Here is a 13,651-nt window from a genome sequence, read left to right as displayed (position 1 = left end):
AAACATTTATTGGTTTTCTGGGGTAATTTTTGTAATTATTAAGGGTTTTTGAGCTCAACTCTGGATGTAACAAGAGACTTGTCCATTCAACATGCTGGGATTGGTCATTGGTCCGACCGAACTACCACCATCGTGCTCCTCATCCTCTACTCACTCTGTTTGGCCCAGGCTCTCCACAGGCAGAAGGGGATGAACGCCACGATGATGAAGACCATTGCTCCCAGGACCACGCCCACTATGAGGTAGGGGAGGTCACTGGGGCGGGGCACAGGCCCCCCAGGATGCACTGGCCTATGGGAAGACGTCTCGGACGGAGAGGGCCGCTGGATCAGACGAGCTGGGGGGACGGAGGAGGAGGCAGCGGTTAGGAGGCAGGGGTTAGGAGGCAGGGGTAAGGAGGCAGGGGTAAGGAGGCAGGGGTAAGGAGGCAGGGGTAAGGAGGCAGGGGTTAGCTGATGTGACTCTGATTACGGTCAGGCCTGAGGAAATGAATTCTATGAAGAAGAGGCTTTTTCGGGAACAAGCCGGCGTCTCGGCGTACGCGCGTGCCGACGGAGAGCCCTGCCCACCTTTGGTTTCTAAGATGACCACGTTGCCAAACTCGCTCTCCCCCCCCTCGTTGAAGCACTGCATTTTGATGTCGTAGGCGGTCTCTGGCTGCAGGTCGGTGATGGAGTGCCAGTACCGGTCACCTTCCACCACGTCCTTCTTATAGTCGCTGTCGTTGTCGCTGTCCGTCGGCCGGTAGAAGATGTAGAAGCCGTAGATGGGAGTGTTGTTCACAGCCGTGTACTGAGAAGAGGAAATAGGCCAGCAGATTTAATATATATTATGAACCAGCGTATCCTTAGCGCTGTCTGGCTGATGGCCGTGGTATATGAGACCTTAAGGTTTGCCATAACATTCCATAGCTAAGCACTGTGTTCAGGCACTCTGATGTGTCGTGCCTAAGAACAGCTCTTAGCCCTCATCCATATTTTTAATATAGCTTTAGTATAGTATAATCTATTAGTCAGAAGAGGTTTCAGACATACTTTCAGTGAAATAGAGAAAAAACCCACAAAGAGAAACACAAATTGCCAGATCTAGGCACGCTTGCACCTATGGATGTGAGGACAGGCAAGAACACCCACAGCCGGTTCCACTCACCGTCCATTTCAGAATGATGGTGGTCTCGTTGATGGCTTCATTATAAGTGATGTACGGTCCGTCCACAGGGCGCTCGTTGGGTCTGCCGCCGCCCACCACGGTGTAGGCCTTGGAGGGGGCACTGGGCGGGCTGGCGCCGATCACATTCACCGCCAACACTCGGAACTTGTAAGACGTTCCTATGGTGGGAAAATGAGAAAACACACACACGCACACATCGGTTCAACGAACCAAACGGCAGAAACAACGCCTCTCTGTCTTCTCTCTGACGACACTCCTAATGGCTCCCATCTGGTTCGACATGTTGATTACAGTCATTATTAAAATGGGCATTATTACGCTGATGATGATGATGATGATGATTACGACCTAATACCGTAAAGCTTGTGATAATGGGAGCCATGCAAATGAGGAGGACGTTGACGAGGCCATTTGTCATTGCGAGGAGTAACACGAAGATGGTGATGAAGCTCACCTTTCTCCAGGCCGGTGATTTCCACTGACAGACGTTGGGGGGGGATGTTAGCAACGGCCACCTCCCACTCCCCCCCTCCCTTGCCCTTCAGCTTCTTAAACTCCACCCGGAACGACTGGATAGGGAAACCGTGGTTACCGCGCGGGATCCAAGTCACGTATGCAGACGTCTCTGTCGCCATGGAGATGGTGGGCTTATCAGGGGCCTCGGGAGCTGCGGAAAAGTGACAGAGAATAAGCAGCCGCCAAACGGACTGCTGTCCTGTACGAAGACGCGGACTGACCTGTGACTCACTGTCTCACAAAACACCACAGACAGAACATAGACCGACACAAGCACAAACAGGAAGACACATCCAGAGACTTACTGGGAGCTCATCCTTCAGCGTTCAGTGTGAAACAGAGAGACCAGGACGGAGCATAATGTTAGTACAGAGAAGAACGTGGAGGGGTTAACAGTGAGGTTGTTTTATAAAGGCTTGACAACGACGGTAGAAGAGCCGCGTTCCAACCAGACTGGTTAATGGGCGTCGCCGGGGGGTGGACTTACGAGAGAGGCGCGGCGATGGCACCGGGGGCGTTTTAGGAGGCTCGTTCTGCCCTCCTGGACCCCTGCGACCTGTTAGAAAATGAGACAATTAGACATCGGTGAGGGGAGACCCTGCCTCGACACGTTCCCAACTGCTCAAATCAATTTCTGAGTTGACAGGCGGACTAATGTGGTACCTTTTCCTGTCCTGAAGGTCATCATGGCTGGCTGTCCCAGGCCAGCACAGTTCTTAGCAGACATCTCCACCTCGTACAGGCTGGCCGGCTGCAGTTTGGCCAGGGTCAGCTTGTGGAGAGACCCAGAGAGACTGCGGCTGCTCCACTCAGCTGGAGGGTCCTCAATCTGACGGAGGGAGAGAGACAAGAGAGAGAGAAAGGAGAGAGACATAAGAGAGGGAGGAGGCACTAGTTAGCGTGTGAGTTAAAGACGTGTCTGGTTTGTGTGTCTGTAGACATGTCTGTAGTGTCTGGTTTGTGTGTCTGTAGACATGTCTGTAGTGTCTGGTTTGTGTGTCCGTAGACATGTCTGTAGTGTCTGGTTTGTGTGTCCGTAGACATGTCTGTAGTGTCTGGTTTGTGTGTCCGTAGACATGTCTGTAGTGTCTGGTTTGTGTGTCTGTAGACATGTCTGTAGTGTCTGGTTTGTGTGTCTGTGACTGAAGGCCGTTACCTTTCTGTACTTGACGATGTACTCTACAACAGGAGCCCCTCCGTCATGACGAGGTTTCCAGGTCAGCTCGTAGAAGTCCGCCTTGACGGTCCTGGGCTGGCTGAGGATAACAGGGGCCTCCGCCACCGAGATCTGACCTGTCAGCTCAGAGCAGTCCAGGGTCAACGCGCCACCCGTGGCCCCAGGCTTCACCGGGGCCTGCTCCCGCAGCACCTTGTCCGGGCTAAGTGGACGCAGGATGGGAGGCAGCCTCCCCGACCGCGCCGGGATGCCTACGGGAGACGGCCAGACAGTCGAGTGTTACCATCCTGTCAGAACCACCACCACGGTGACATCGTGTATTTTCCACCGCGTTTCTGACGTCGCCGATTGACCGGCATACCCACCGGCTGGCGAGGTGACGAGCCTGGCGGACGCCTGGGAGCTGCCGATGCCGTTCTCCGCCATGCACTGATACAGGCCGTCATCCTGCGGGCCCACGTTGATGACACGCAGTATCCGGGGGGACAGGCGGTGGCGTGGCGTGGCACTCAGGGGCTGGGCGTTGTGGAGCCACACCACCGAGGGGGCGGGTTTACCCCTGGCCTGGCAGCTGAAGCGCACACTCTCCCCCCAGGACACCTCCTGCTGCAGGAGCTCCACGGTCACCTGGGGAGGCTCTGTCGAGGGGGATTTAGATGGAGAGGGTTAGCGTGTGCATTTGTGAGCGAATTACAACACCATACGGTGACATGTATGCTTAAATAATGACTGATGAGTTCACTGAGTTGTGAACTTGATTAAGTGTGTGTGTGTGTGTGTGTGTGTGTGTGCCGTGCTGTGACAGGCTAGGCCAGTCAGTTGATGGTTGGCTGGTCATGAAGAGGCAGAGCTCATTACAGCTACAGCAGCACTAGCACTTTAATTAGAGCCAGCTGCTGAAAGACAAGCCCACAACACACACACACTGATTCAGTGGAAAAACAGTCATCCATAACCCGGTTCTGCTCAATCAAGTCCTGCTAAAATCAGCTCTGTCTCTGCACACACTTACAGCACAATCCTGCCCTTTATATTACTCAACAGGACTCTGCCAAACTCTTCCACACACACACAGCGCCCACTCGTCTCTCGTTCCGCCAAACAGGAGTCGGTCTAATCATCAAGTCTGTGACGCAGGGAATGCTCCCTCTCCAAAACCCACGAAAGCGGAGCGTCTCCATCAGCCACTTTCACCCCAAGTCAGTACCACAACAACTGATTCAAATCCCTTCTGAACTCCTAATGTGAACCATTCCGGGGTCTCGGAGGAAAACAGCACGCAAGCATGGATATCACCTCATCCCATCGGGAGTCATCCCATCGGGAGTCATCCCATCGGGGACGAGTTTGGTTCACACACACAAGTCCTTCCACACTCACCAAACACCTGGACGTCGTACAGCACGGTGGCCACGCCCTCTGATCCCACGCCGTTGTCCGCGCGGCACACGTACGTCCCGGAGTCGCCTTCGCCGGCCGCGTCGATCAGCAAGTTGCTGAGCAGGAAGCGCGTGTTATTGTGGAAACGCAGGTCCTCGCCGTCCTTGGCCCATGTGACCTGCGGCGTGGGGATGCCGCTAGCAACACACTCCAGAACCAGACGCTGGCCCTTAGTGACCATGATGGAGCGAGACGCCGGGGGGTAGATTATACGGGCAGCCTCAGATGTAGACCCTGGGGTGAGAGAAAGAGAGGGAGAGGGGGGGAGAGAGAGAGGGGGGGAGGAGTGATATGTGTTTATGTACTGGGCTGTTTTTCCAATTAAACATCCAACAGACTTTGTGATAATCTCATTAAACTGTTACAGATTGCATTACTTTCCAATCAAATCGGGTTAGCTAATTAAATGACTCATTGTATCTTAAGGGAGGTTTTTAATCAAAACCGGACAAACGGAGTCTGCACGCCATACCCATGACATGGTCAACCCTTCCCAGTCACATACAGTGCGTGTGTGTGCGTGTGTGCGGTCACTCACGGCGTATGCGCAGGCGGTCGGTGGAGGTGGAGGTCTTGACCTCCTGCGTGACGGGGTTATAAGCAGCACACACGTAGGGCCCCTCGTCTTCCAGGGTGGCGTTGGCTATCTGCAGGTTCCCCGACGGCATGATCAGGTAGTTTCCTGTGGACAGACGTGGAGGCTGTTAAGGCAGGGAACGCACCGCCACCACCGCTGTTCCCTGGGGATGGACAGGTCACATGCACACGTTCTTCCAAGTCTCAAGACAGTGTCCGTTACTGGATTCACGGTCCGACTGTCTCTCGACACTGTGGGCAATGTCTACATTGGCCACCGGGTGGGGCTGTGGAGGCTCGGTGAAGGCCAGCCACGCAGCAGTTCTCCTCGGCATTGGTCTTCATTTCCCCCCCCAGTCGACGAGCCACATCGCAGCCCCGCTTACAGATTCCAGTCCTCTACATACCAGCCACAGAGGAAAGGCTGTTTCCCCCTCAAAACAACTTAAGAATTAAATGGTTGCAAAATAAACAAGGTATTCCCATGCTTCGACATTCCCCAGATTACGGCCTTATCTGTTTTCGACGGGCCAGATAGCAGGACAAGTACCGCATCCTGAGATCCAGGGGAAACAACTTGCCAAGGGGATGAGAGAGAGAATGTCGAGGAGAGAGAGAGGAAGGAAGAGAGAGAGAGAGAGAGGAAGAGAGAGAGAGAGAGAGGAAGAGAGAGAGAGAAAGGAAGAGAGAGAGAGAGTACGGGTTAACTGACAGGGCAGTGGTGAGAGAGACAGGCGCGGAGCGGAGCGGCCCGGGGCGGTCCGTACCTTTGGAGGTCTCGAGCCACTCCTGCTTGACACTGTAGCGGACCTGGGCCTTGGGCTGGCTCTCCGGGAGGTGACACTCGATCACCGCGGTGTTGCCCTCGTCCACCTCGATGTCCTGCTGGTCGTCTGGCTCAAAGTCCCGCAGCTCTGAGGTGCACAGAGACGGGATGGTTCAGGCTGGACATTGGGACTAACGCAACGCATGTAAACATGCGCTGAAACACTCTCAACCACAGAGAGAGCTCAGACCGTGTCAGAGCAACACAAAAAAACAGAAGCTCCTCTGTAAACACATCGGTGAGTTTACACACACACACACACACACACACACACACACACATTTGCTTCCCGAACGTAAGCAGCTTGAGTATGAGCTCTAGTCTGGCCTGTAGTATGTCACTGAGAAACAGTATGACAACACAAGAATGCTGGGATGGACAGTGTGGAACCAATGAACACGGACATGTCAATTTAAGGCGCTCTTCCAAAAACAGATGGAGGATTCCGGCGGCCATATTGTGCTGTTCCGTTCTAGACCAGTTGATTAATGATCTTTGAATGAATACAGCAGCAAGTCAGAGCAGAGCAGAGTGGGGGGGTGAGGGGGGGGGGGCTGGGGGCCTGCCAGGTCATTGCTCTGTTTCTGTGGGAAACTGGAGAGGGATTACCGGGGGCCATGTGCTCCCACTTTGGTCCACAGACACACAGTCTACACAGCACAGACACTGGGCTCACCCCTGACCCCTGACCCCCCCTTCCAAGGGAGCCTCAAGGGCTGGACCAGGGGTCAGAGGTGGTCTGCCTCTAGAGTTTCAGAAGAACAACCGGTTTGGACTGGGAGGAAATAGAATTGGACTTTCTAACACTGATGTCTGAGTGGGGGAGCGGACTGCAGAATTTCAAGTGTTCAGAGAGAGTGAAAGTCAGGGTGTTCAGAGAGAGTGAAAGTCAGGGTGTTCAGAGAGAGTGAAAGTCAGGGAGGTGGCAAGAGTGAGTGAAGGAGCGAGGGAGAGCCATGAAGTGAGAGGAACAGATGAAGGAGGGAGAGAAATGAAGAAAGCAGTGAATCGAAAGAGAAAACGAGAGAAATCAAGTGACGGGGGAAAAGGGGGAACTGAAGTGTATTCTAGAGGCAGGGAGTCCAGTACTGAAATGAAACAAAAATAAAACTCCCTAACCTAATTACATTTCGTCCAGTCTCTGTTGAATTTTTCTGTTTTACTAAGATGGCGGAAAACCAACAGATTTTTTCTTTCAGAGGTACGCTGGCTGGTTGTCATTCTTGGACAGCTCCACTCCCAGGCAAAACAGACATAACTAACCCCTCATACACAATGACCTGAGTGGAAAAACACAAACTATTCCCGTTCTGAGTAGATTAGTGGGAGTGATTAGTTAAGTCCAGAGTTGAGGCATCTGCTGATAGATATATTCCTTTAAAGAACACCTCCAGTGTGGCTAACCTGATCTATTCCCCACGCAGGATGTGTGTGTCTGATGCTCTCTGGGGGGGGGGGGGAGAGCTGCAACACTAGGATAGGCCTTGACAGGTGCCCCCCCCACCACCTCCAACTCACTGTCCAAAAGAGATGAGAAACCCAGGACATTTCATGCTGAGTACCGTGTGTGTGTGTGTGTGTGTGGACAGGAGGTGGGGCCTAGAAGGGAGACTTTGTGATGCTCCATTTGCTAAATCAATCAGGCTGTTTTTACAGTTACCTCCTGCTTGCCTCTCCATCCACCCCCACTCCTCAACCACCTCTCCTGCATCTCCTCTCCTGAAAAACACCTTTAACCCCCTCCTCCCCATCTCCTCCCCATCTCCTCCCCACACCTCCGCCACATGAAGATATTAGTGTGCTTTATATTAGTGTGTGTGCATGAATACAAATACAGTGGACTTTGTGTGTGTGGCTGGGTGTGTGCGAATGAATAATAACTTAGTGTACTTCATGTGAGTCTGTGTGAATGAATAAAAATATACACCAACATACATGACACATAATTCAGTCCCACACACACACACACACACACAAACACACACACACACACACACCAACTACAAAAAAGAGACTCACAATAGACTGTCCCTGAGGTTACATTAGTTGGTTTGCTGGGGGGGCTGAGAGGCCGGGACACACACACACACACACACACACACACACACACACACACACACACACACACACACACACACACACACACACACACACACACACACACACACACACACACACACACACACACACACACACACACACACACACACACCAACTACAAAAAAGAGACTCACAATAGACTGTCCCTGAGGTTACATTAGTTGGTTTGCTGGGGGGGCTGAGAGGCCGGGACACACACACACACACACACACACACACACACACACACACACTGAGGAGTCTTTATTCAATTAGAGGCCTGAGGAGTGGCGTCTGTCTGGCTCCATACATTCTGATGCTGGAGACTCATCCTGTATCAATTCATCAGCGCTGCATCTGAGGTTGCTTGGAAGAGGTTAAGCCTGGAAGCGTCTGCCCAGGGACAGTGTTAACCCTCTAAAGCATCCACCACCGCTGCCCTTCATGAACTCGTGCCCCTCCAGCCATCTGAAGACCAAGCGGAGGTCGCTTGGGATCAAAGAGCCCGCTCAATTGGAAAAACGTTAAATGTTAATGTTGTCGGCTCATATTTGTGGCCAAGGCATTTATTATGAAAAACACTTAAAAGCGCCACCTCAAACGTGTATCTCAAATTGACTAAAGAAATTGCTACAGAGTTTGAGCTAGCCAATTAATATTAACGACCAGTGAACGCCCACATAATTCTGTTCTTCAGGGTAATCCAACTCAAACACTGAAAATATGCTTTTTATCATAATTAATTTGAAATATTTGAGTGAAAAAATATTTCACTCGTATTGTAACGAATTATTATCGTCTTTCATAGCAACCGCGAAACACTTGGCAGTTGAAGTCACACACACAGACAGACATTACTGACACCCAACACTCAAATAACAAATAAAGGAGAAAAAGTGGGAGGACTGTGTAAGGTCGAGAGAGGGAGACTGTGACATCACGTCTCATCTTGTTAGGGGTTCCTGTCTGAACTGGCCTAAAAACACCTCCTGCTACTTAACCCAGGACACACACACATCTTAAAACTATCCCCCCCAAAACCCTGGAATATCAACCAAAGCTTGACACCTAAATCTAAACCTAAACTTATTCTAATTCTGAACCGAAATGTAGCCTTAACCATAATCTATCAAAAGAGCCCTTTCTCAATGAGATGTCTTAATTTGACCAGATTTGCCCAGGATCATCACACACACTCACACAAACACACACACACACACACACACACCACCTCCCAAACACTTATATCTCTCTGTTTTATGCTTCCTTTTTTATTTGCTTGTCAATCATTCTCTCCCTCACACTTATCTCCTTGCGACAAAGCAGCCCTCTACTCAATTACGTGGCCATACGTCCCCTGCCAGAGGAATGTGGTGGACAAGGAACAGAGCTGGAATTCAAGGAGAAGGCCCCATTAAAAGTGACCCCAGTGCCCCCCCCCCCTCCTGGACAGGCCTGCCCCACCACATGTCTCCAGGGTCACACCCTGTCTCCTCCTCAAGATACTACACATCCCCATCACTGGATGACTATAACACCATACACATCCCCATCACTGGATGACTATAACACCATACACATCCCCACCACTGGATGACTATAACACTATACACATCACCACCACTGGATGACTATAACACCATATACATCCCCACCACTGGATGACTATAACACCATACACATCCCCACCACTGGATGACTATAACACTATACACATCACCACCACTGGATGACTATAACACTATAGACATCCCCATCACTGGATGACTATAACACCATAGACATCCCCACCACTGGATGACTATAACACTATACACATCCCCACCACTGGATGACTGTAACACTACACATCCCCACCACTGGATGACTATAACACTACACATCCCCACCACTGGATGACTATAACACTACACATCCCCACCACTGGATGACTATAACACTACACATCCTCACCACTGGATGACTATAACACTACACATCCCCACCACTGGATGACTATAACACTTCACATCCTCACCACTGGATGACTATAACACTATACATCCTCACCACTGGATGACTATAACACTACACATCCCCACCACTGGATGACTATAACACTACACATCCTCACCACTGGATGACTATAACACTACACATCCCCACCACTGGATGACTATAACACTACACATCCTCACCACTGGATGACTATAACACATCTAAGCCAAAACCGTAGCTCTGTCCTGCTGGCTGATCTACAGGTATACTTTGCAATCTGCCCACAAATGCACTTTCACTCAACTGTTTTAGCTTTACTTTGACTGGCTCTAGGACACCTTATATGACATGTTCTGTCTGACACTTGAAGTAAGCAGCATTCTTCTTTCACCCTTCATTCTTTTTTTCACCGCCAAGCTCAGTGCGACGTAATATTAAACTTCACCACAGGTTCAACGTTTTTGCACGTTTCATCCCCGTTTGAACCACAACTCACTGGCGGCGGTGACGTTGGCTGGTACACTGGCCAGGGCCCCGGCGTTAGTGCTGGCCACGCACTGGTACCGGCCCAGGGTCCGGTTGGTGAGGGCCGGGATAACCAGAGTGCCGGGGCCCACCACCACCCCCAGGTCCCCGTCCAGCTCGCGCCCGTTCAGCCGCCAGCTGATGTTGGTCGCGGCGGGTCGGGCGCTGCACCTCAGGGTCACGCTTCCGCCTAGCTTCTGGACCACCGACAGAGGCTCCTCGGTGAACACTGGCACCTCACCTGGGAGAGGGATGAGTGGGGGACGAGAGCGGGATGAGGAGGGTGGATGAGGGGGGGGGGGGGCGGGATTGGGACGAGGAGAGGGGCGTTAAGTCACACATTCATAGAAAAACACCTTTAGCACAGTGACACACAGTGTTTGCGATCGCTCGCTCATTCAACTGCGCCGTGAAACGGCCACGGCTCCTCCACTCACCAGTGGCCCCGTTGACACTGTCTCCGCCCTGCAGGCAGCACAGCAGCACTGCACCCAGGGCACACAGCCCTCGCACCCGCCGCTTCTTCATCCAGGGAGTCCAGTCTAACGCTCCAGACATTTTCCATACAATACCCCCTGTTGGAGAGACACACACACAGATTTAAGACACTCATAACAAACAGTGTGAATTCACTCAAAACACACACACACACACACACACACACACACACTATCAGAGGGTTTACACACTATGATAGATACGGCAGAGTACCCAAGACGATTATTTTCTCTTATATACAAAAACCTCTGTGTTGAGCGGCTACTTCAGATTTCTCCTTCTTTCAGACCCGCAACACTCCCGCGGCTCGTCTCCCTCTGTGCATGCCAATGAAAGTTGAGACGTTTGCGCACGTTTCTCTATCGCAGACTAAAATAATAATAGTCAGATACTGAACCAAGAACCACTTCAACCATGACAATGTGAAAATCACCATGGCTACGCCAAACCAATCTAAACATCAAGTTACAAACATGCCCACACACAAAACCCTGTTTTCCCCACACCAAACAGTCCCCACAAGGATAGAAAAACAAGCCCCCCCACCACACACACACACACACACACACATACACACACAGGTGAGGCCCTGAGAAATACAACACGGGCCCAGACACAAACAGAACCTTTATTTTCTGTCCACCCCCATCCTCCAGGACCCATCAGCCTCTCTCCTCATCAAAGGGGCACCCTCATTCCGCAGGTAACCCCACTCCGCCCACTCAGGTGTAACGGATACAGGTAGAGGGGTTTGGGATGGGGGGGGGGGGGTGATACAGAGCCTACATTCACCCCTCCACACAAAGAACAACTGACTGCAGGGAGGAGGGAGGGAAATAGGGGATACTGGTATGTGTGTGTGTGTGTGCGCGCGCAAGAGATATTAGTGTGTAAACTATGGGTCAGAGTGGGAAAGAGAAAAGTTCAGAGAGCAGGAGAGAGGGAGAGAGAGGGAGGGAAAGAGAGAAAGACAGAGGGAGAGAGAAACAGAGAGGAAGAAAGAGGGAGAGAAAGAGAGGGACAGGAGGAGAAGGGGGTAATGGTCAGTCTATTAACAGTTAATGCCGAGCAGGGAGCTTTTTTCTCTCCCTCATCGCCCTCTGCCAAGTCTCCCAAATTCTTCCCTGTCAGGTTAAACTAACAACTTCCCGTCAGGATGAGGAGGGTGGTCTATGGCTCCCAGACTGAAAACCTCCCCCTCCCTCCCTCCTTCCCTCTCGTTTTCTCTCAACCCTCCCTCCCTCCCTCTCCCTCCCCCATCTCTCTCCCTCCAACCCCATCCCTCTCCCCTCTACCTCACTCCCACTCTCCCCCTCCTTCTCTCTGTTAGGACAGTGTAGGACAGATCGGCCAGTGGAAAGTATCACACACCAATGTCGTTATATTCAAATGACACAGTGAGAACGTTTGATCAATGGCCACAGGGTTGTGAGGCAACCAACCAGCTCTAGTTGTTCACAATTTGGCTACTATTGTCTAAATGTTCCATAAAAGTAGAACCCAAAAGTCATAAGGACAGATTGGCAAAGGAACGTGTTTCTTTGATTCTCAATCAATCTCTACAGACAGAGCCCACAACCCCCCTTCCATCCCAAGGGGCTGGATCACATGACACATGACATATATACTGTATTAACAACCTGGACACATCAACTGTTTTCTTCCCAAACCGACAGACACACACACACATGCACACACATCAGGTCTAGTCCACTAGTTTACTAAGCACATAAACGGATGGTTACATGGCTATGGGGTAAAATAGTAGTGGCTCTAGAGTGTAAAGTAGCTATGGGGTAAAACAGTAGTGGGTCTAGAGTGTAAAGTAGCTATGGGATTGAATAGTAGTGGTTCTAGAGTGTAAAGTAGCTATGGGATTGAATAGTAGTGGTTCTAGAGTGTAAAGTAGTTATGGGATTGAATAGTAGTGGTTCTAGAGTGTAAAGTAGCTATGGGATTGAATAGTAGTGGCTCTAGAGTGTAAAGTAGCTATGGGATTGAATAGTAGTGGTTCTAGAGTGTAAAGTAGCTATGGGATTGAATAGTAGTGGTTCTAGAGTGTAAAGTAGCTATGGGATTGAATAGTAGTGGTTCTAGAGTGTAAATGGGCTATGGGATTGAATAGTAGTGGTTCTAGAGTGTAAAGTAGCTATGGGATTGAATAGTAGTGGTTCTAGAGTGTAAAGTAGCTATGGGCCCTAGAGATCACCAACTACTACTAATACTGACAAGGAGAGCCACTATGCAGCTTACATCGCAGCTGTCATACACACTGACATACATACATACGTATACACACACATTCTAAACCAAACCTTAATCCGAACCTAATCCAAACTTAATAACCTAACCTTTAAGCTATACATATACATAACTCTTAAACCTAACCCTTCATGCCTAGACTCAACACTAACCCTAGTTCTAAAACCTAACCCTTCATGCCTAGACTCAACCCTAACCCTAGTTCTAAAACCTAACCCTTCATGCCTGGACTCAACCCTAACCCTAGTTCTAAAACCTAACCCTTCATGCCTGGACTCAACCCTAACCCTAGTTCTAAAAACTAACCCCAAATCTTTATGCTTCTTATTAAAGTGACGCCCAGCTAATTGTCCTCATTTCTCTTGTTTTTCTTGTTTTACTATTCTCATGAAAATGACCACAGATGAATATGAGTCTGAATACCTTAATTGGGCATTTATATGCAGGATGCAACAATCATAATGAAATGCTACAGTACTTACTGAACACAAGTCCTACCCTGGTTAAATACTTCCTGGGGATTGGGAGAGCCCCGCCCCTTCTGAGGCCAATAAATGTCCACTCTCCTTCACCCTATCCTAGAAAAATGGATCAGAGAGTAAAAG

At 50.5% G+C, this 13,651-nt stretch overlaps 1 protein-coding gene across 2 annotated transcripts in view; it reads right to left on the bottom strand.

Moving 5' to 3' along the window:
• Positions 1 to 13,651, bottom strand: part of boc (BOC cell adhesion associated, oncogene regulated) — a 51,433-nt gene that overhangs the window by 2,346 nt on the left and 35,436 nt on the right. For both annotated transcript variants that reach the window (XM_029116323.2, XM_029116324.2), the window contains 13 exons: positions 10,724 to 10,861; positions 10,258 to 10,527; positions 5,647 to 5,793; positions 4,842 to 4,985; positions 4,244 to 4,537; positions 3,229 to 3,501; positions 2,843 to 3,114; positions 2,350 to 2,515; positions 2,174 to 2,242; positions 1,625 to 1,837; positions 1,150 to 1,328; positions 570 to 792; positions 155 to 337 (listed from right to left, as the gene is read on the bottom strand). In XM_029116323.2, the coding sequence (XP_028972156.2) occupies positions 155 to 337; positions 570 to 792; positions 1,150 to 1,328; positions 1,625 to 1,837; positions 2,174 to 2,242; positions 2,350 to 2,515; positions 2,843 to 3,114; positions 3,229 to 3,501; positions 4,244 to 4,537; positions 4,842 to 4,985; positions 5,647 to 5,793; positions 10,258 to 10,527; positions 10,724 to 10,844 (2,554 nt within the window). In that variant the 5' untranslated portion in view covers positions 10,845 to 10,861. The remainder of the gene's footprint in view (positions 1 to 154; positions 338 to 569; positions 793 to 1,149; positions 1,329 to 1,624; positions 1,838 to 2,173; positions 2,243 to 2,349; positions 2,516 to 2,842; positions 3,115 to 3,228; positions 3,502 to 4,243; positions 4,538 to 4,841; positions 4,986 to 5,646; positions 5,794 to 10,257; positions 10,528 to 10,723; positions 10,862 to 13,651) is intronic.

The sequence above is a fragment of the Esox lucius genome, chromosome 21 (genome assembly GCF_011004845.1).
Source record: "Esox lucius isolate fEsoLuc1 chromosome 21, fEsoLuc1.pri, whole genome shotgun sequence".
NCBI lineage: Eukaryota > Metazoa > Chordata > Actinopteri > Esociformes > Esocidae > Esox > Esox lucius.
This window is presented reverse-complemented; position numbering and strand designations above follow the sequence as displayed.